This window comes from Heterocephalus glaber, unplaced genomic scaffold (assembly GCF_053883595.1).
Source record: "Heterocephalus glaber isolate CG9 unplaced genomic scaffold, H.glaber_assembly_v1.0 deba00001444, whole genome shotgun sequence".
Classification (NCBI taxonomy): domain Eukaryota; kingdom Metazoa; phylum Chordata; class Mammalia; order Rodentia; family Bathyergidae; genus Heterocephalus; species Heterocephalus glaber.
In genome coordinates this window covers 19,664,337-19,684,904 of record NW_028258297.1, presented here as the reverse complement: position 1 = coordinate 19,684,904, position 20,568 = coordinate 19,664,337, and the positions used below count along the sequence as shown (strand labels likewise).

Sequence of the window (20,568 nt, the reverse complement as noted above, 5' to 3'; positions counted from 1 at the left end):
ACTGGGTCATTGCTCAAGGCAAGATCAAGGAAAGAGAAGTGAGAGTCTGAGCAGGATGTAGGACCAAACATTGAAGGAGAGGAATTCAAGAATAAAGAATCTAGGTTACCGAAGGATGATGTATGTGAATATTAAAATAAGTGTGAAGTATGACAAGAATACCATCACAGCAATGACAAGGTGCCAAGGCTAAAAGTCTTCAAGAAATGAGGTTCAGTGACCCAGAGATGCTTAGGCAAGTGAGACAAGGGGTGGAGTGCAGTACAGTCAGTAGACATGATATTCAAAGCCAGGCATTTTTATAAAGGAAGAATACAAGCTACAAAATCAGGAGATATGAGGAGGATATCTACCTCATACCCAGGGAACAGACAGAGAGCATAGCTATCATTTCAGAAACTTAAAGGGGAAGCAGAAGAAATGCTCAGAGAAGACAACAGGTGTGTGGGGGGGTTCTGAAGGTATTCTGCAGGAATGTTGTTTTCTGGGTCTTCTTTCTCCTACAATTCCACACTGTCATCTTTCTAAACAAATGCAGTCATGGTGCATTTCTGCTTAAAATTCATCCATGGCTTACACTAGCTTTGATCTTACACAGAACACTAGCACACCAGGACGCCTCACACTCTCGTCCTCTCTCCCTCTGTTGTGTATCCATAGTCTTCATTTCTGTAGGCTGCTTTCAGAGTCACATGAGCGAGCCCACACTTAGGGACCACACTGCAGCAGTGTTTTGTTGGTACTGATTTTGTTCAGTCAACCACTGTCTTCTGTAGTGTTCAGTTTTCTTACTTCAAGAATCAAGAAGTTAAAGAACTTTTACCTGGGAAATTATTACCACTTGAGGATTATTTTTTTAGCTCTAGAGATTTAACTCAGGGTCTCAGGCATGGAAGGCAAGTACCCTATCACTGAGCTACACACCCAGCCCAAAACACTCATAATGGGATAATCTTCTATATATTGTAGAATATTGATCTTGCCTCTTACTGTCAGTTGTACCCTCTAGTCATTGAAACAGCCAAAGCTATGCCCACACACTTTCCAATCACCTCCTTTCATATGGGCACTAGAGAGAATACAGGATACCTAGTTAAATTTTAACTTTGCTAAGCAACAAGTCTTTTTAAAAGTATATTCCAAGTATTGCATAGGAATCGTCATTTTTATTTACTGTACCTTGCAGCCCTACAAGTGGAGCACCCTATATGGTTATACACCACAGTTAACATAAAGACAGCACCTTTGAAGTTATGCAGTGTCTAATCTGCATAACCAAATGTAGCTACACTGGTTGACAATTAATACAAACCCAGCTGCAAGCACTGGTGCAGATTATCAGTGAGAGTAGTTTAACACTAACATTTCTGTAAGTCTTCAAACTACCTAGCAGTGCAATGTGCTCAAGGCTGTGGGATACTTACACACATTTGAAGTCAAATCTAGGAAAATTTAATGATTTATTATTGTGAGATTGAACAATATTATTTTACCCTCTTCATCTCTATACTGGATCATGTTTCCCCTTAAAAATGAAGCAATCTTGTTGTAATAAAAAATTATGAATTAGTATATCATCCATACCCTGAATTATAAATGAGAACTTTAAAGATATGACAGTGTAAATACAATGGAATGATTACTTAGTGGTGGCATTTCAGATGCTAATTGGAAAGAGCTCTTACCTAGTTTTGAAGTTCAATAACCATTGGGTAATGAGGTCAAACTTTTGTCAAAAAAGAGTAACTGACTACTTGTCAAGAGGCTAAAGAAGGTCTAATTTTCTTCAAGAAATTCAGCACTGCCTGTGTGATTTTAAACTTTAAAAATATATAGAAAAATCTTGATATGGTCAGCTTTTTGAATATGGATTTTTCTCTTAAGAGTAAGTCCTATTAAATAATCTTACAAGAAATTAGTATGTAGAGATTAAAATCGATAATTGACTAATTTATGATGATACAGAAAATGCTATGTGGATAAGAATATTTGCATTAGAACTAATGCATTTTTATATTTAAGGACAGATCTCAGTTTTTCCTATGACAGATGTTTATTGAACTGAAATATTGTATTATGCATGAGTGAGTGAATTATCTCTGCTCTTGATATCTCACTGACTAGACTAACAATGGTAAAGAGCACATGATAACTTTGGGCAATAGAGGGGGTAGGGTAGAAAATAAGGAGAAAAGAGCATGAGGAAGACAAGAAGGTGAGGGAGATGCCACATTGGAGGAAATAAATATAACTCCACAGAGTAAAACATAAGGTAAGAGTCAGAATTGGAATAAGAGCAAGATTCCAAGTCAGAACAGCCTAATAAGCCTTGTAGGGCTGTTGGGTTTTTTCTTAATAGTAATGGGGACCCATTATACTTGCCATGTTTTAAAAGTTATTAGATTATAATTTTGAAAGATTAGTTTGGCAATTGTGTAGAAAATGGAGTAAAGAGTAACAAGATGAGAGGTGAGATCCCCTGCTATAAACTGGGTGAGAATCAATTATATAGAAGGAAGAAATGGTTAGCGAGATATTTCAGAGATGATATAGTGAGTAATTTTCAGTGCAGGATGAGAACAGAGGTAGAGATGTACATTGTTTTGGGCCAAGACACAGAAGCAGCAAATTGAGGTCAGGTGAAACAAAATGCATTTCCTGCAGCACTTTTAGAGTTTGAATTATTTTAGAACAGTCAAGAAAGTCAATAAAGAGGTACGTTGATATAGAGGGCTGAGATTTAGGTGACAAATCTGGCATAAAGACACAGATTTGTGCATCATTATAGATGCTGGCAATGATGATGACATCATCCTGAAAGAAAGAGAAGTGACACAAATGGATTTAGAAGTGAAGGTCATTAAAACTTAAAAAAAAAAAAGGCACCTGAAAACTAGAGATGACAGGACAAGGGGAAGAAAAACTGATAATATGGCATCATATAAGTAAATGAAAAAGAATGCATCTCTAAAATCATCTATATAGGGATCAGGAAAATTTCTATTGGACTGGGGGGAAAAGACATTTAAAATGAAAGATATTTAGTGATTAAGACAAATATATCTTCAGAGGACAGTTAGTACAAACCTGTGTGTGACCAATCACAAAATGAATAGAAATGGAAATAGAACCTGTAGAAGTGCCGACAGCTCCTCCCATGTGTGTGCTTGTGTCAGAAAAGAGAAATGTAAGGCACTAACTACATGGTCTTATATGTGCGCAAATATCCTGCACATATTTGACACATTGGCTTGTTAGTTTTTAAAATGGAGAGAGTTAACAACTTTTTATGCAGATGAAAATGAAGAAGATGAAGATGTTAAATCATAAAATAGAATATTCTACAAGGTTCCTGAGGGGAAAAGAATAGAGTCCAGGACAGTGATAAAGGAATCAACATTGGATAATTTTCGAGAGCTGCCATAACAAAGTGCCACAAACCTGCATTATCATCTCACAGTGCTGGGTGGCAACTAGAAGTCTGAAATCAAGGTATCTGCAGGATTGGTTCTTTCTGATGGCTGTGAGAGAAAAATCTATCCCAGGGCCCTGTTTTTGGCTTACAGATGATGATATTCTCCATATGTCTCTTCACATTGTTTTCCTTCTAAGGTCAACAGTATCCAAGTTGCCCCCATGTTTTAAGGAGACCCATAATATTGGAGTAGGAGCTCACTCTGCTCCCATACAATGCCATCCTAATTTAACTAATTATATCTGCAATGACACTGTTTCCAAATAAGATAACATTCTGAGTGCTAGAGGTTTGCACTTCAATACATGAATTTGATGGGGACCACAATTCCATCTGTAATGAATGGGAAGCAAGGTAATTCTTCTTTTGAAATAAAAAGGAACTAGAAAGTGTTCCAGCTGTGGGAGTCTATAGATTTTATGGCAGGATGTTTGGAAATCCCCAACTGCTTTTTATCTTCTCTGAAGTAGAGATACAGCTATCAGCAGAGGAGTCAGAGTTGGAAGTTAAAGTTTCTGGGGAAAGTTGGAAAAGCCATTGCACAGAATGAGACAGAAGGCTGACCAAGGAGACTGTCAGGCAGCTTTGACAGCTACTACCACTTCAGCCTGTACCTACAGAAAATAATTACTCAGTGTGCTCTTTAGAGAATAATGCAAAATCTCATGGGGAGGGCTACTTTGCTTATAATGGCTTATGTCTTAGTTGATTTTCTCATTGCTGAGACAAAATCCCCAACATCTAAAGTTAAAGGAGGAAAGGTTTATTTTGGCTCACAGTTTGTAGAAGTTTCAGTCCATAACCAGCTGGCTCCAAGGCAAGGTGGGATCACAGAGGGGGCTGGCAGAGCAGGCAGGAGGCAGCCGAAGACAAGCAGCAGCACCAGAAGCAGCAACACCAACCAAAGGTGGCAGCAGCTTCTTTAGGTCCCTTTATAATCTATCCAGGTTATAAGCCTATTGATTAATGCCACCCACATCCAGGGTGGAGCACCCATAATCCCAGGGTCACACACTTAATCTCAGCATCATGCACTTAATCCTAGCTACCTCCAAAAAGACCAACCTATGACCTCATGAAGCTTTGGGGACATCTCCATACAAACCATAACAGTTTACAAAATGCATGCCAGCTTCACTAAGAAAAAGCTATTCTTAGATTCACCAGTCAGTCATTCATTGGAGCTCAGGTTAAATGCCAATTTGTTCATGACCTTCCCTATTTTCATAACTAAAATTACATGCAACTACTATTTTTATTACAGCATTTAATGTAACATTTCCTCCCCTAGGTTGCGTCCTAAATAGAGAGATCACCTTGTGCATCTTTCTTTCTCCAAATATCCCCTCACATTCCTGAATGTTGGAGAGAGCAGTTAGGACTCAGTGAACATTTGTGGAACTAAAGATTGAGTAATACATACTCAGTAGGAGAGCATCTCTGTTCTACTGAGAGTTATAATTTCCACAAAGTCTTGTCCAAAGGCACAACTTTTATAGAAAAGAGTAATGTAAGGGTCATGTGTAAGTAAAAACTTTCAGAATGTAAACATTTATGGTGAGCTCCAGGAACAGAGCACACTTGAATGTCTTAAAGAAATGTAATCTGACTTTCAATCCCATAAAAGATTAGTTTACCTTATAGCAAAACAGTAGTAATGACCTAGTAAATGTCATAATATATTTTTTTCTATTTAGGAAATCTGAAACACGCATCCATAAAAATCACACATATATGGCAATGTTTTCACGCAACAGTGAACAAGAGTAGTAAATAAATACAAGATATTGAGAAATATTACCCTTTATTTTTCAGAGTGACTGTGTGCTTACTTTTTTCCTTTCTGAGCCTGTGCAACGAACAATTGAAGAATCTTCACTTGTGGACCTAGGCAAGTAATTTCATCCTTATAACCATATGTAGTGATAGTTTCAATATAATTGTGTAAAAATATCACAACTATAATATTTTCAATTTCCAAATTAAAATCTCTTTTTAAGACTAAGTCCTAACTAGTCCTTTCTAACCATTTCCAAACCTTTTAAGCCCCTTAGAATATGTTCTTTGAATTAAATTAAGTTCACATGAGTTTATCTAATGATAATAACTACGTGATATCATACTATGAATGCACTTCATTTAATTGGGAGTTGGGTTAAAATTATGTGTCAGAAATAGAGTCCCTGTTTTCCCCTGAAGGTAGGTATTACAGTTTATCCCACATCTTAGGAAGCAACAAAAATAAATATAATATAAATGATTATGAATTATCTAGCAATTTCACTCCTATCTTTTAAAGATCAATAATGTTCTACTTTCTACACAAACTCTTACAGGGATGCCAAAATAACCCAGCACAATCATGTGCCCTATTCTCTTCCAAATGTGAACTGGCCTCGTTCTAATTAACATTTACACTATCTCTCCTAGATTGACAGACACGCCTTTATATGTTCTATCAATTTTAAGCATCTCTAATATAATTCCATGGCAAAGACAAGCCATCCAACATGGATTTTTATCTCAAGATTACAAATCCATGATTTTTGCCAGACCTTTTAATCCTCAATCTTTATTTTATCTACATCTAATTTCAGATTCTCTATTTTTAACATTAGGCCCATCTGTTTATCATTCTGTTTATATCAACATTGTAGATACTTATTCTTTAAGGTTTATAATTCTGTAAACAGTATCCCATTGTCTAGCATATTTTTTTTTAAGTTATAGAACTATGTTTGCATTTGCTTGCTTCTCCTGTTAAACTGAAGATAACTTTAAATCAAGGACTCACTTCTCCACTGTGTATTGCTCTATACTTACAAATCCTAAATGAATGCTTGAAAATTGGACCTTTGTCATTGATCCACATTTTATTCATTAGTTGACATCATCTTCCAAGATGCTTTGCTTAACAGCGAGAAAAAATAGACTAGAAACAAAACACATACACAATATTAAGTAAATAAGGCAATCGCTTCCATCTTGCAGCACTTACCAGAAGAAAAATGATGTCTCCAGTTTAAAATATTTCTATTTTTGTCATCATTTACAAATGCCTAATAGATACCTTCCAAAAACAACTAGGTGGAGAGACTTTTACAATAAATATCATTACCTAGAATAATCTAGAATTTGGAAAAATGAGACTGCAGAATTCTAGAGACATCACACAAAAAGAGATAATAGGCTTATATTGATTGCAACATTAAAGTCCCTCAAGGATATTGCTTTCCTGGGTTTTAACAAGTTAAACATCAGATAACTATCAGGTTTTAAATTCTGCTATGGTATTATTTCTCTGAAAGTCACTTTGAAATACATATGCACACAAAAGAATTTGTTTTATTTTTGTAAAAACTAAAATGGTTGCTTGAGAATATTTTCTTTTTAAAAATTACTTTTATAACATCAATACTCAAAATTTATTTCAGCAGAGATGAATGATAAAAGATTTGATTCTCAACATTTTTAAATAATAGGCTACACATTAGATATAACCTATTATCTTAAAACAATAGAACACATCTTCCTAGCTGAATATGCAAATGACTACAATAAACAAGAATTAGCAGGAAGTTGTTCCTTCTTGTTCTCTTCAAATTATTTCCTCTTTCATACTTCTGAATACCTAATCTTTTGTCATACGATATCAGCTGACTCTAAACCAAGCAGCACAGCATTTATTTTAAGCACTATTCTTGTCAATGAATTGAAAGTGTAAGCTTATATTGTTAAATAATTAGAGGGCAAAATTCTTCGAATGTATTAAAATATTGATGTACAGAAGACCATCTTAAGTGAAAGTCCCTGACTTTACCATTTGACTACCTCTCCTAGTTAATTAAAAAGGCAGATAAGGCCCAGGGATTTAGCTCAGTGGTTTTGCCACCTGCTGCGCAAGTGCAAGGACCCGAGTTCGATCCCCGGTACCAAAAAAAAAAAAAAGAAAGCAGATAATAGCAAGGAAGGATATGAGTAAAATATATTATATGCTTAGAACATTCTCCAAAAATGTGGAATTAAGGAGAGGACAGAGCAAGAGGAAAATGACAGGGGGTGAAAATGATCAAAGTATGTTATGTGCATATACACATCTGCCAAAATGAAAACTATTCATCGATATAACCAGCAAAAAGAGTTTTAAAAGGATGATACCTGTATACCTATGTATCTAGGCACACAACCTTTAAAGATCATATTAATAACATTCATGTAACCCTCCATCTGAGAGGTCTTTCTCCTCTACCCACTAACTAAAAATGCCATGGTAAAATAATAGAATTGTTCTTTTTTAATTGTCAACCCAGTCATCTGTTCTCTACTAAAACCTTTTTCTTGGCTTACCATTTGCCTTATGCAGGGCCAGCTTCATATACTAAACAGCTACACAGGCAAGGTCCTGCACTTGGGCAATATTTGCTGCTACTGTCTTGAAACTCTTGATAAGCTTTGAGAAAACAGATGCCACATTTTTATTTGGGATTCAGCCTTATAAATTATGTAGCTGGCCCCCAGCAGTAGGATAAAAACCTAAATCCTCCTTGTGGCATCTCTTCCCACAACTTCCCCTTGCTAGTCCACTATCAGGCCATTTGCCATCTTCATTTCTATCTTTTTCCAGTTCTTCAACTGGGACAACTTCCTCAGTGCCTCACAGATGCCATTCTTCATGACCAGATCTTTGGACTTCTATCTTTTTCATCCTTTTATATATCCTTCAGATTTCAATTCAAATACTCCTATAATGTTATTTCTTCAAAACACTTACATGTATACTCCGGTATGTGTACTTATTTGCAGACTAGAAATCCATGATAGGGTTTCTGTATCCTATAGGATATCTGTATAGCAACACTACTGCATTCCCAGGGTCTAGCACACTGTCTGGCTTGCTCTGGATGCTCAGTAAATAATCACTGAATAAATGATTGATGTCAGAATCACATTCAGATTCTTTATCAAGGTAGTATGTCACTTTTATTAAAAGGACAGGTAAAAAAAAAAAGCCACACTTATTACTTGTGTGGAAGTCTTGGCACAAGAAAACCAAGTCCCCCCAAACACTAGAACTATTTTGAAGTATCAAGTGGGAGAGATACTGTAAAAATTATACATTGAATGTTATGTATAACAGACCCAACCAAAGTTCTGACAAGAAAGTTGAATTTTATCTTCAGCACAGAATTTTTAACTAATGACATGATACTGTATATTGTGATACTGTAATAAAATACCTGATATAATCAACTTAAAAAGAGGCTCACAATTACAGAAGATCTAGTCCATCGTCAGTTGGTCATATTGCCTTGGGGCCAGTGGCTAGGAAGTACATTATGGTAGAACCACATGGTGGGACAAAGTTGATCACTTCATGGAGGCAGAGAAACAAAAAGAAGAGGAAGCAGATGGGTTGAGGTCCCAGTAGCCATTTCTAGGGCAGTTCTCCAGTGATCTAACTTTCTTCCATTGGCCTCACCTCCTACAGGTTCCACAGCCTCCTGTTAGTGCCATGGGTTGAGGACCAAGTCTTCAACGTATGCACCTGAGGGACACTTGCCCACAACATAACACCCTCCATGCCAAAAATGCTTCCACCCATACATCCAAAAAATTAAAAAAATCCACTCCACCACCACACAGCTCTGACACAACGGAAGACAGATTTTTGTCAAGATACAGAAATAATAACATAAGTAATGGAGTAGAACAGGATCAAAGAAAACAATTGTCAGGGTTAAGAGGATGCATTAATGAGTGTGTTTAGACAACACTGATAATTACAAATGATTGCAAACACAAGCTTTCAATCATTCCTCACATCAGTACTTCCACTTTAAGACATTAATTTAAAAAAGAACTTGAAGGCATGCAGTCCCCAAGGGATGGTTTAACTGGTTAATGGCCTAGTTACTTGCTCTCCCAGAAGCCAGATCAATTATCTATAGGTTGCATTATGGAATTCAGGTTTTCAATTTAAATTTTAATTATGTTATTTAATAGGAATAAGTTCTGCTATCTTGTTCTTTGGCACAGTATGGTAAATATAATTAACAATAATGTATTATATATCTCAAAATAGTAAGCAGAAAAGAGTTTGAAAGTACCATAAAGAAATTATGAAAATTCAAGGTGGTGAATATGCTAATTGATCGCTGAGTTGATCACTACCCAATGGCTATATGAATCAAAACATCATATGGTACCTTGTAAATATGTGCGAATATTATGTGTTAAGCAAAAAATACATAATAAAAATTTTAATGATCTGAAAGATGAGAATTAAAAAATAGGACTAGTTAGAGATAAATGCTCTATTAAGTTATTTTGGTAACATTCAGTTGAAAGCTTTAGAATAGTGGTCATTTTGCTATGTTATATCTTATAACCTCATGTTTTTTAAGGAAAATATTTTAAACTTTGATTTGTGCTCCACCAGGGAAGAAAAAGATGTAAAGAAAATGAGTTAAAGAGTTTTTTCTAGTTATTTCATCTCTCATAGCTGGTTGGTGAAGAATATCACAGAAATTATATTCTAGGAATAATGTAACAGGAAATATGTAAGTCTAAATGAAGGAAACTTTAAAATACTACTAATTTGAAAGATGCCCTGAACAAATGGGAAGACATATCATGTTCTTGGAGAGGGAGATTCAATATCTTAAAGATTAATTTTGAAATATAATGTAATTCTTTTAAAATATTAGCAAATTAATTTTTAATTATGTAACCTAATTCACAGTTCATAAACAAAAGCCAGGAATACTTAACAAAAACAGACTGATGAAGGGAAATAAGCCCTACCAGATATAAAAACACATTTAAAACCCTCAATAATTAAAACAGTATAATTCTGGAACATAAATAGGTGAATAAATAGAACATAACAGAAGGTCCATAAATAGAGACAAGTAGATTTAGGAATTTAGTATGTGAACAAAACATTTAGGGAAAATTCAATAAATGGTGTTGGGATAATATACTTCACACCATATGCTAGAATAAATTATAGGCAGAGAAAAGATTTTAAAGGTAAATAATGAAACCATATATATGACAAAGAAAACACAGGGAAAAATCCTTTATAATTTTGAAATCTGCATCTACAACTTTCACGGCAAATCTAAAAGCCTTAACAACTTTGCATGGCATTAAACACTATAACAAAATAAACTAAGATAAATGACAAGATGGGTGAAATAACTGCAATTCATCACAGACAAAAGCTTGATTATCTAACACATAACCGTCTTCTAGAAAATGGTAAACAAAATACTAAACAGCCAAACAGAATACTGAGTAAAGACTATGAAAAGATAATCCACACACAGCACACACATAAAATAGAAGTGGCTGTGAGCCAAATGAAAAGATACTCAACCTCACTCATGAAAGAAATGCAAATTAAATTACAGTGATACTACCACCATTTTTTTCTCATCAGATTGGCAAACACCCAAAAATTTAATTAGCAGCCTGGTTATAAATCAGCAGGCACTCTCATACATGGCTAGAGATAATACAAATTGGTACAACCTCCATAGAAGGTAATTTGGCAATGTTTATCAAAATTACAAATACTTACATTCTTTGACCAACAATTCTACTGTTAGAATTTTATTGTGGATATTTATGCACAGGTATATTTTGACACAGGTCTATGTGGCTATTTGTTGCAATATGATTTGTGATAGCTATGAAATGCTGGAAACAACTCATCTACTCATCAATGGGGAAATAGTTAAATAAATCATGGTCCTTCCATATAATGGAGACTATATTTAAACATTTTTTTAAAAATCTATTTATTGATCTAAAAGTTTCTCCAAGACCTTTGTGTAGAATGTTAAATATGCCATGCCCTGTGTGAGAAAATGGGAAAATAGAATTCATTATTCATAGTTGCTTAGATGGAGCAGCTCTAGAAGGGTACATATCTTTCTAGAAAGATGTATGGGAAACTTATAAAATAGTGGTGAGGGAATAGGCAGGATGGGTGTTAGGAATGAGGGAAGGTATTTTACTCTATACTTTTAAAATAACTTCATTTTTTAATCATATGTACATGTTAACTAAAAAACAGTTAAATTTTGAAATGCTATTTTTCTATGAGAGGGGACACATTATGCATAATAAATTATGTATTAGCTGCTGTAGTGTCATCCATTCACACATCTCAATATGATCATCTTCAGATCAATAATATTTTAACAGTTTTTGAGATTATCATAAAGGATTGGTCAAATCCCCTAGGCAAACTTGAAGCAGAAGTTCAAAATGTTCAACATGTTTTTGTCCATATCAAGTTATTCTTAAATTGGCCTCTGTAGGATCTTCATTTAAACTATTTCCCTTATGTCATGGCCCTCTCTTTACACCATGATGTTCAGAAATGGCTTTGGAGATCTTTTAATTCTACATCATTTATTGTCTGCATAACCTTGGACCAAATGCCTTCATTTTCTTGTGTGTAAAATGGAGACAATATAAACCTCATAGATTTGTTTTGAGGATTTAGTGAGTTACTCTACAGAAAGCACTTAGCCTGGCACATGGTAAAAGTTATAGAAATACTATGTCTACTGCTAGTACATCAACTATTAAGACTTCATCGTGTCTGAATTGTCAGTAAAACTAGGTTCTGAACTACTGCATGTTTTGATGGAAACTGGTTACTTACTAGTCTTGCACCAGAGGTTTTGTGTGTAATGTCATCTTTGGTTGGTTCAAGCAGCAATTTTACTTTGACTATGTAAGCACTTAGTCATAAGTTTATGCTACTTTCCTACCTATGAATTAAAATTCCTCTGATAAAACACATTTTCTATTTAATAATTCTTTCTCGCTTTAATTCAAATATAATATTCATTGTGCATCAAAATAGTCATCAGTATATTTAGCACTTTCAGACCAAAACTTCAACATTTTTATTACAAAATGTCATTGTCTCAGTACTACATTCAACATTAATTTATAATGTCTCTTGATCATTGTAAAAAAGATATTTTGAGTGGTTTTACTATAGTTATCTAATAAGCATCTCAGTTGTAAAAAATACTTGTTTTCAATGTCAATAATCTACATTCTCAATAAAAGTAATTAATATGACCTGCATGTGATGAGTAAACTACTATAATAAATATGTAAAAGGGTTTAGGGAGAAAACATACTGTTCATGTGTAATTTTCAAATTATTAGAGAAGATTAGAAAGTTTGGATTGACTATCAGAAAATAATATGGACCACAATAGGCCCATAACTGAACAGTGACAAGCTTTTTGTGAATAAGTTTTTTTCTATCTAAATTCCCTCTGAGAATATACAACCAGAAAGCATCAAGTGGAATATTACAAAAACTGTAAATTATGCTCACTCCTTGGGCTATGACCCAGAAATTTTTAATTAAAAACCTAAAGTTTTTCATTTTAGTGATATAACCCAAAGAAAAATTGGGATTACTTTTGTTATTAAATAAATGTTCACTGTGTACACAATGGAACAAACATTGGCATATGTCCCTTGATGATATAGAATAATAAACTGAGATGGATTGTAATCCATTAAACAAATGGATATATGTAAAATAATTACAATGCAAATATTAAGTAATAAAGGCTGTGCTAGGAGAGTTCAAAGGGAAGTGACCACAGAAACTGTTTTGCATTTTAATCAGGCCTTGAAATAAAGTAACCATTCCATAGCCACAAATGGTGGACTAGATCTTTTTAAATGAAGGGAAAAATATGAGAAACAACTATGAAGGGATAATAGAGAAGTTTGTAAAACTAACATGTGGAGGGGCTGGAGATTTAGTTCAGTGGTTCTGCTGCCTGCCTGCCAAGCACAAAGTCCCAAGTTCGATCCCCAGTACCAAACAAAAACAAAAAACAAAAAACAAATTAACATGCGGACTACAGGGTAGAATAATAGTGAATCCAGACTGAATAACTTCTGAAGCCCACACCTTTCACCTCTATGATCTCTAATACTTTAAGCTTATATACTGAACATTTAGGAGAGATTGAAGCCAAAAGGATAATAAGATTTAAAGTGTAAACAGTTGCAAAAATAGTGGTTATCAATCAAAACAAAACATAGTACATTAGGAAGAAGTGATAGATAGGGAAGATTAGACCAAAACCCTACTTCTATCTAAGCAACAACCCTGCCTCCTGAAGAGTATTACAATTTCAACATAAGATGTTTCTTTTCTATGTTATTCATTGGTTCTGTTTTAGTATAATGTATACTTTGAACTATTTGAACTACTTCAATGTTAATTTGCTGACATTCTTATTTTGTCAGGTGAGAAGTCTTCAGACAAGAATCCTAAGGTGCAGCTAGTGATATCATATGAGGATGCGAAGCTGACTATACTGGTGAAACACATGAAAAACATTGTAAGTTTATTATTTATAATAAGAACCATGTAATCTTATGTTTAGACATCGCTTGACTCCTTTGGGCAATTAGTGTCAACATTAGTAAGAGGAATGGGTCTATCAACCAAGCTTAAGTGAGGAACAATGAGCCAATTACAATGTTTTTGTCTCAGTATGATGGTGATCCTTAGGGTAAAGACTGGGGAATATTTCACAGTGAGAGTCCTAGAATTAAAATTGGACTTTATTCAAAATGCAGAAAAAGCAAGTGAATAGTCTCTGAGAAAGCTGGAATTAAGGAACAAAACCTGGATCCATCTTATCCTGTTGAGATTGGTAGAAGACCGCCTCTCTCTTGGACAGCAGTTTCTATGTGAAGGTCTTAGCACTGTCCCCCAAATTGTACCTCAAGTTTATACCATCATCTTAGGCACCATATTTTGATGTAATTGCTTACATGTATTTCTTTCTCCCCACAAAGTATTACATTTTTTGAGAATCGGAGTGCCCTCATTGCATTCCCAGGACCTAGAACCAAAGCTGTAGTTAGTGTGTAAGGGTGTGTAAAAGCCCCGTTCTATTATACCCCACTTGACCCTGGTTCAAGTCACAGCAAGAATAGCAGCTGAAAATCATCATTACGAAGAAGAGGGAGCCTTCTGTATCATGGGGTAAATGCCTGACAATCTGAGTCTGGAGACAGTGAAGGATAATTCTAAAACTTACCAGCTCTTCCTGTCTTCCTGGCCTCCAATCAAAACCTGGCTTGCACACAGCAGGAGGCTGCCCTGCAAGTGGAGAAACTTATTTGTCTGTCGTGTTTATGTGTATAAATCTCTCAGGATGTGTTTGGAAGGAACTAAAGGAGCAAACTCTTCTCCACATGACATGCATCTGGTATACACTAAAACTTAATCAACATTTGTTCAGTAAACAAGTAATTGGCATAGTTTTCAGGGCCTACCTCCATTATCAACTGAGAATTAGCCAGACATCCAAAGATGTTTGTTGGTAGATCTGTGGGGTTCACAGTCAGCAACTTTTGCAATATCTGCACAAATATTTTTAAAATGTTGATAAATATTTATTCATTAAAATAATCATTTTCCATTGTTTTTGATAAGACAGTCGTAAATGAAAATGACAGTTGTTTAAGAAACCTTTAAATTGGGAAATGAAGGCTCGATTAGTTATTATTTATGGCTAGATGTGTGCTCATGGACTTGAAGCATCTATATCAGGGATGATGAACCTTTTAGAGCTTTCAGTGATACAAAGAACCTGCTGCAGCAGGCATGCCATAGATTCACCACCACTGATCTATACCAACACAGGATTAAATGATAAAATATGAAGAAGTAGGGTTATATGATTTATATATGATATGTGACAGTCTTGAAAATGGTCCTCTTAGAAATTAAATATTTTTTGGTAATGTTGTCATTATCCAGAACATTTTAGAGGATACTTATTGAAATTGCATACGAACAACACAGTAAACCTGGTGCCCTTATATGATAGTCATGCTGAAGTTTTGATCAAAACCAATACTAACCAGTTTGGTCACCCATTACGTTCACCAAAGGTAATCCTAAATTACTTTTGACAGTTTTCAAAAAAGCATTATAAACTTCGATGGAGTTGTACTGCCAAGAACTATATTCAAAGTGAATGTAATATAGGCTTGACGAGTAGAAGTGAGTGAGAAAGAAGAGAAAGAGCTAGAATTTAAAGTTGATGTAAAGTTGTTATGGGTAAATGGTAAATACTCAGATGAATCCTAGAAAACAATCTAAAACTTTAAAACACTAAAAAGCATGACCATTAGAGCCCATATATCGCCAATGCCCTCTGAAAAAAGTTATTATTAATTTTCTAATGCTTCTTGCAGTCTGACTTCTCAGTCTACTTTCTGCTTCCTCTCTTTCCCCAATCATTTGAACGGAGAGTTCAGAGTACTTGAAATACAGTTATAGACTTTTCTTTTAAACTCTAAATTCATGGCTTTAAAGCACTAAATGCATGGTTTTAAATATCACTTATGTGTCACTTTATTCCCTATCTATGATTCCAGGTCCAAACTGTCCCCTAAAATCCAGGATTGTGTACACAACTGATTATAACTCCAGCAGAAATTCACTTTGTATCTCAAAGTTAATAATGCACCAAATCGAGCTTGTGATGCCTGCTCCCTTAGATTTGTGTCTTTTTCCATCTTTCTCATCTCAGTAAATAGCACTTCTAGCCTTCTAATTACTTATGCTAAAATCTTTAGAGTCATTTTGACTCCCCTCCTTCTCCTAGAAGGTACATCCATTCTATCCACAAATTCCATTAATTTGCTTTCAAACTAAACCCAGAATCCTACCATTTTCTACCATCACCACAACCAATGTTGGTTCAACCCCTTTTATTGTCCCTTCAAATTTTTCTATTTTCTCCCTTTTCCTGTATTACTACTAAAATCCAAATGCCTAGAATAAGTCCAAGTACATAGTAGGTACTCAAGGATTATTTTGTTAAATAAAAGAAGAGCAGGTTACTTCTTATGTGAGCAAGTAAGTATTAGGATTTTTCTCATCTTCTAAAAATCATCGCAACAAAGTTCAATTTTTCACTGCTTCTTTTAAATAACTATTTTATTTCTTCTGCTCATCTGAAAACAGCAACAGCATTTTAATATAAATGGCATAAGATCCGTCTACAAATTCTCAACATATTTTCTTTGCTCATTTCAAGTTTTAGCTAATTGTTATTTATTTTTTGAGACTTTAATAGGCTCACATGCCAAAGTAATCAGACTAAAGAAGTTGTGCTTGATTTCATATTAATATTAAAATAAATTATGCCTGCAGTTCTGTTATATTTAATATTAAGTTTGATGAAAAGAATTATCTTATATTAAATCTTTGAAACTGTCTTTGCTCTAAGAATTGCTTCCCTCCTATGAGATCACAAGCTAAACCAAAACTGCTAAAATTCTTTCTCTTTCAAAGTAGCACAATATGATTTACTCTAATGAACAGCGACTGACAAAGTACTGCAATTATTTAGAAAGTTGGCCAATATTTTTTAAATAATAGTTCAGTGTATTTCAAATATTAGATTTGAAATATTTTGTCAAAGCTCTCTGGCCCTTTTCTCTGTATCCAACTTTAAGATACTCTCTCCTGTGGACTTCTATAGTGTTTCTCTATGCATTTACTCCAGACTTGAGAGTCAGTTTCCAAGGCTATGCCATTTCTAAGTGATTTCCTCCTCCCTGCATAAGAATATGAACATTCCAGAGATTCTAAAGGCAATCAATAGGGTGAAACTCTCTTCTCGTGTGTATTATGATAGTCATTTATGCTGTAACAGAATGATTATTTAAAATGAGCAAGTAATATCAATAAAAAAGAGAACACCTCAAATATAGTATTATTCATTTCATAAGACTCAATATAGAAGAAAATAGTTGCTATATGAAAATTAACAGGAAACAGAATAAAGTACAAGAACCACAAGCTAAACATGCATGCACACACACACACACACACATTTTATGACAGTTCATTTTTTATTTTAAGAATTTCTTAGGGGCTGGGAGCTCAGTGGTAGAGCACTTGCCTAGCATGCATGAGGCCCTGAGTGTCAACCCCAACCCTGAAAAAAAAAACCCTTAGATTTTAATGTGTGTTAGTATAGACAGGGGGTATTTTTAAAAAACAAGTTCCTGGAGACAACTGAAAGCAATTTTGATTCTGTAATAGTAGGTTGGAATATCTGCATCTGTGTTGTACAGGCATTGCACTCCTCCCTTCCATTTCTGGACTTGTTTTCCTCCCTATTGCTATAAAACATGAACATTCATGGCTCCTGTGTGTACCAAGGGGGCCACAGACCACACCTTGAAAAACATTTCTTCAGTTGCTTGCACCCCATAAATGGTGCTTTACAGACAATGTGTGCTCTGGACTTGGCACCAAGGGAACTGCAACGCTCAGAACAAAGACAGCAAAAGAGGATTGTGAAAAGAAAGCTCAGAGAGGCAGTGTTTGCCACATATAAGGAACAGTGTTCTGGGTATAAATCCTCAGATTATACCAGTGCTTTTCAATTTTTTAATATCTAGGTTCTTAAAGGAAACTTGTTACTGTTCCATCCTGGATGTGTTTCAATCTAAATAAAAGCCAACTTCTTAATGAAGGGCAGTGTTCTAATAACAATCATCTAATCCATTATATTTGACATGTAGTCCATGGATTAAAAGATTGCTCTTCCAGAGTTGGCCCTTGATGACATTGATCTCCAATTTCAAGGACTAAGACACAAAGCCATGGACAGTGAAGAGTACCCAGCCCTGGTGCAGATATTCTATGGTCTTATGATGTCCTTAGCCAAGGAAACAGGTGATTACCAATTCTTTTGTAATGAAATCAAACCTAAGTTTTTTCTATAAACCAGTTGTCACTGATCTCTTTTTACTAGCCAACACCTTTAATGTCTCCTTTACTCAACTTTTCTGTTCCCAAGATCTCAGTGAAACTTCACTGTCTATATGTTCTTTCAATTTCACTGACAATATGCTTTCTGAGGCTTCCTTAGCTCTTATACATTTAAAATAGAAAATGTGGGTAGTGACTTAATAAAGGAAAACTTCCCCCCTAGCCTGTCGTGTGAATATTTCCCAATATTCAGGACTTCAGATCTTGAAACTAATTTCCTAAAAATTTCAACCAGTCCTGAGACTTCGAAGATAATATGAATTACTGCTAAATTTATAGCTCTATTTTTAATCTTTCTCTGAATTCCATTTACATATTTCCAACTGTCAGATGGGCATTTACACTCTGGTATCTTGCCATCTCTTTAAACTTGAAATTTCCAAAATTCGGTATTCTACTTTCCAGTAAAATCAGCTCTTATTTGGAATTACTTATTTTTATGAAACACTGTACCATCCTCATATAACCCCCATCAAAAGTTCTCTGCAATTTAATTTATATGTTTTGACCCATTTTAACTCACAATCATCAGCAAATCTGCTTAATTTTTCCTTTGTTATTCTCAAAATCCTATTGAGCATTCTCTTTTAATTCATTCATTAGTTATTTTGATTACTATCGCACTCCTTAATTTTCTTCTTTTTCTAATGTCTCTTTGCACAAAACTCTTTTATACATCAGTAAGAAAATTAATATAGGAGCTACATAATCTAGCTATAACCCACCTTTGATATCACCCCCAACACCAAACTTGAATTCCGTCTGAATGGTTTACTCACTGTTGACCAAACACCATCTCTTAATCTAACAGACTATGTCTTCCTTCTCCTTACCAGTTATTCACCTTCTACAGCCAGTGCACCTTCCCAAGTCCAACTTGAACCTCTATCCTGCCACAAGCTTCTGGGCCACTCCCATTCCTGTGCATCTCCCCTCCTTTAGGGTCTTTTTACATTCATTGTACACAGCATCCATTTGGCATTCACTGCCTTATATCAACTCTTCAAACTTTAATAATCTTAGTATACACTGTAGTTGTAAGTGTATTGAGAAATTGTTAAGGACGAAAAAGTGTGGGAAATATATTTTGTTTGCTCCACTGTGCTTAGCACAATACTGTATCCTTAAAACACAGTTGCTAAATAAATGAACATTTGCTTTAGTGTAAAAATTATAATCCTGAGCAATTTAATGTAAACTATATTTATATATCAATGGCTTTCCTCTGTGAATTCTGCTGTCTGTAATACTTGATAATAAAGAGGATGGTCAAGTGTCAAGCATTTAATCTGTCTCACTTTAAAAGAAAGTGAATTCTTATTGAGGACTATTTTCCCAAATGTTCCAAAACTCTGGACTCTCTCCTTTTCTCCAGATGACACAACCATCAGTGTGTAAGTCTCCACCTGGCGGGAATTTTATTTACTCACTCTGGGCATTTTTCTCACCATCTTGTCCTCTGATCTCTGTCCTTTCTCCATACATCCCTGAATTCTACATTTTCACCTGAAAAAAAAAAAAGGCTTAGAGAGAAGAATCAGTAGGAAAATGTTAAAAGATTGATTTATAGAGAACAGCAAGAAGCTCAAAGTTTAAATTTATCAAATTATTTTAAAATATTCATTTCATTTAGTACCATATTTTGAATATACAAAAAAATTCCAAAAAGATAGATTAAACAAGTAAGTTCTGGTGATTTCAGAAATTTCCCTTTGTTGTAATCAGCAGGATTTGGCAAGGGAATACATTAAATACAGGACACATAACTTATAAGATTATTTTGTAATTACCCAAAAAGTCAAATGCAAAGGAATGCAAGAGATTAAGCGCACACTAGAAGCCCAAAGGATTCATCTGAGGGCCTAGATCCCAGCAGTTTCCCACACAAGTCCAGCTAAAGGCTTAGAGTCCAAGAAAATGTCCTCCTCGAGTCCAGCCAGTGGCCTAGAGCCCACAGCAATGTCTCTTGCTTGTCCATATTAAGGATCTGCACCCAAGGAAGGCCCAAGGCCCGTGGTGGAAGCCAGAAAACCAACACCAGAGAGATGAAGGATTTGTCTTACCAAGCTGAGGGATCCACATTAGAGCCAGGAAATGATGTTCACGGTGAAGATCAGAGCTCCCCTGATGAGAATGGCAGCTATTCCCAGCAACAGTGAGGCCCCAAGCTCCTCCTCTTACAAGAATAGCCTAGTTCACATCAGGAAAACCATCCGCAGCAAGC

General features: G+C 35.0%; 1 protein-coding gene across 4 annotated transcripts in view; it reads left to right on the top strand.

Moving 5' to 3' along the window:
* The window catches only part of Pik3c2g (phosphatidylinositol-4-phosphate 3-kinase catalytic subunit type 2 gamma), a 326,458-nt gene that overhangs the window by 286,436 nt on the left and 19,454 nt on the right, over positions 1 to 20,568 (top strand). For 3 of the 4 annotated variants that reach the window (XM_087213485.1, XM_021259132.2, XM_087213484.1), the window contains 2 exons: positions 5,291 to 5,366; positions 13,781 to 13,875. In XM_087213485.1, coding sequence (XP_087069611.1) covers positions 5,291 to 5,366; positions 13,781 to 13,875 — 171 coding nt within the window. Of the gene's footprint in view, positions 1 to 5,290; positions 5,367 to 13,780; positions 13,878 to 20,568 lie in introns of those variants that run through there. The other variant, XR_002395360.2, reaches the window with a different exon arrangement.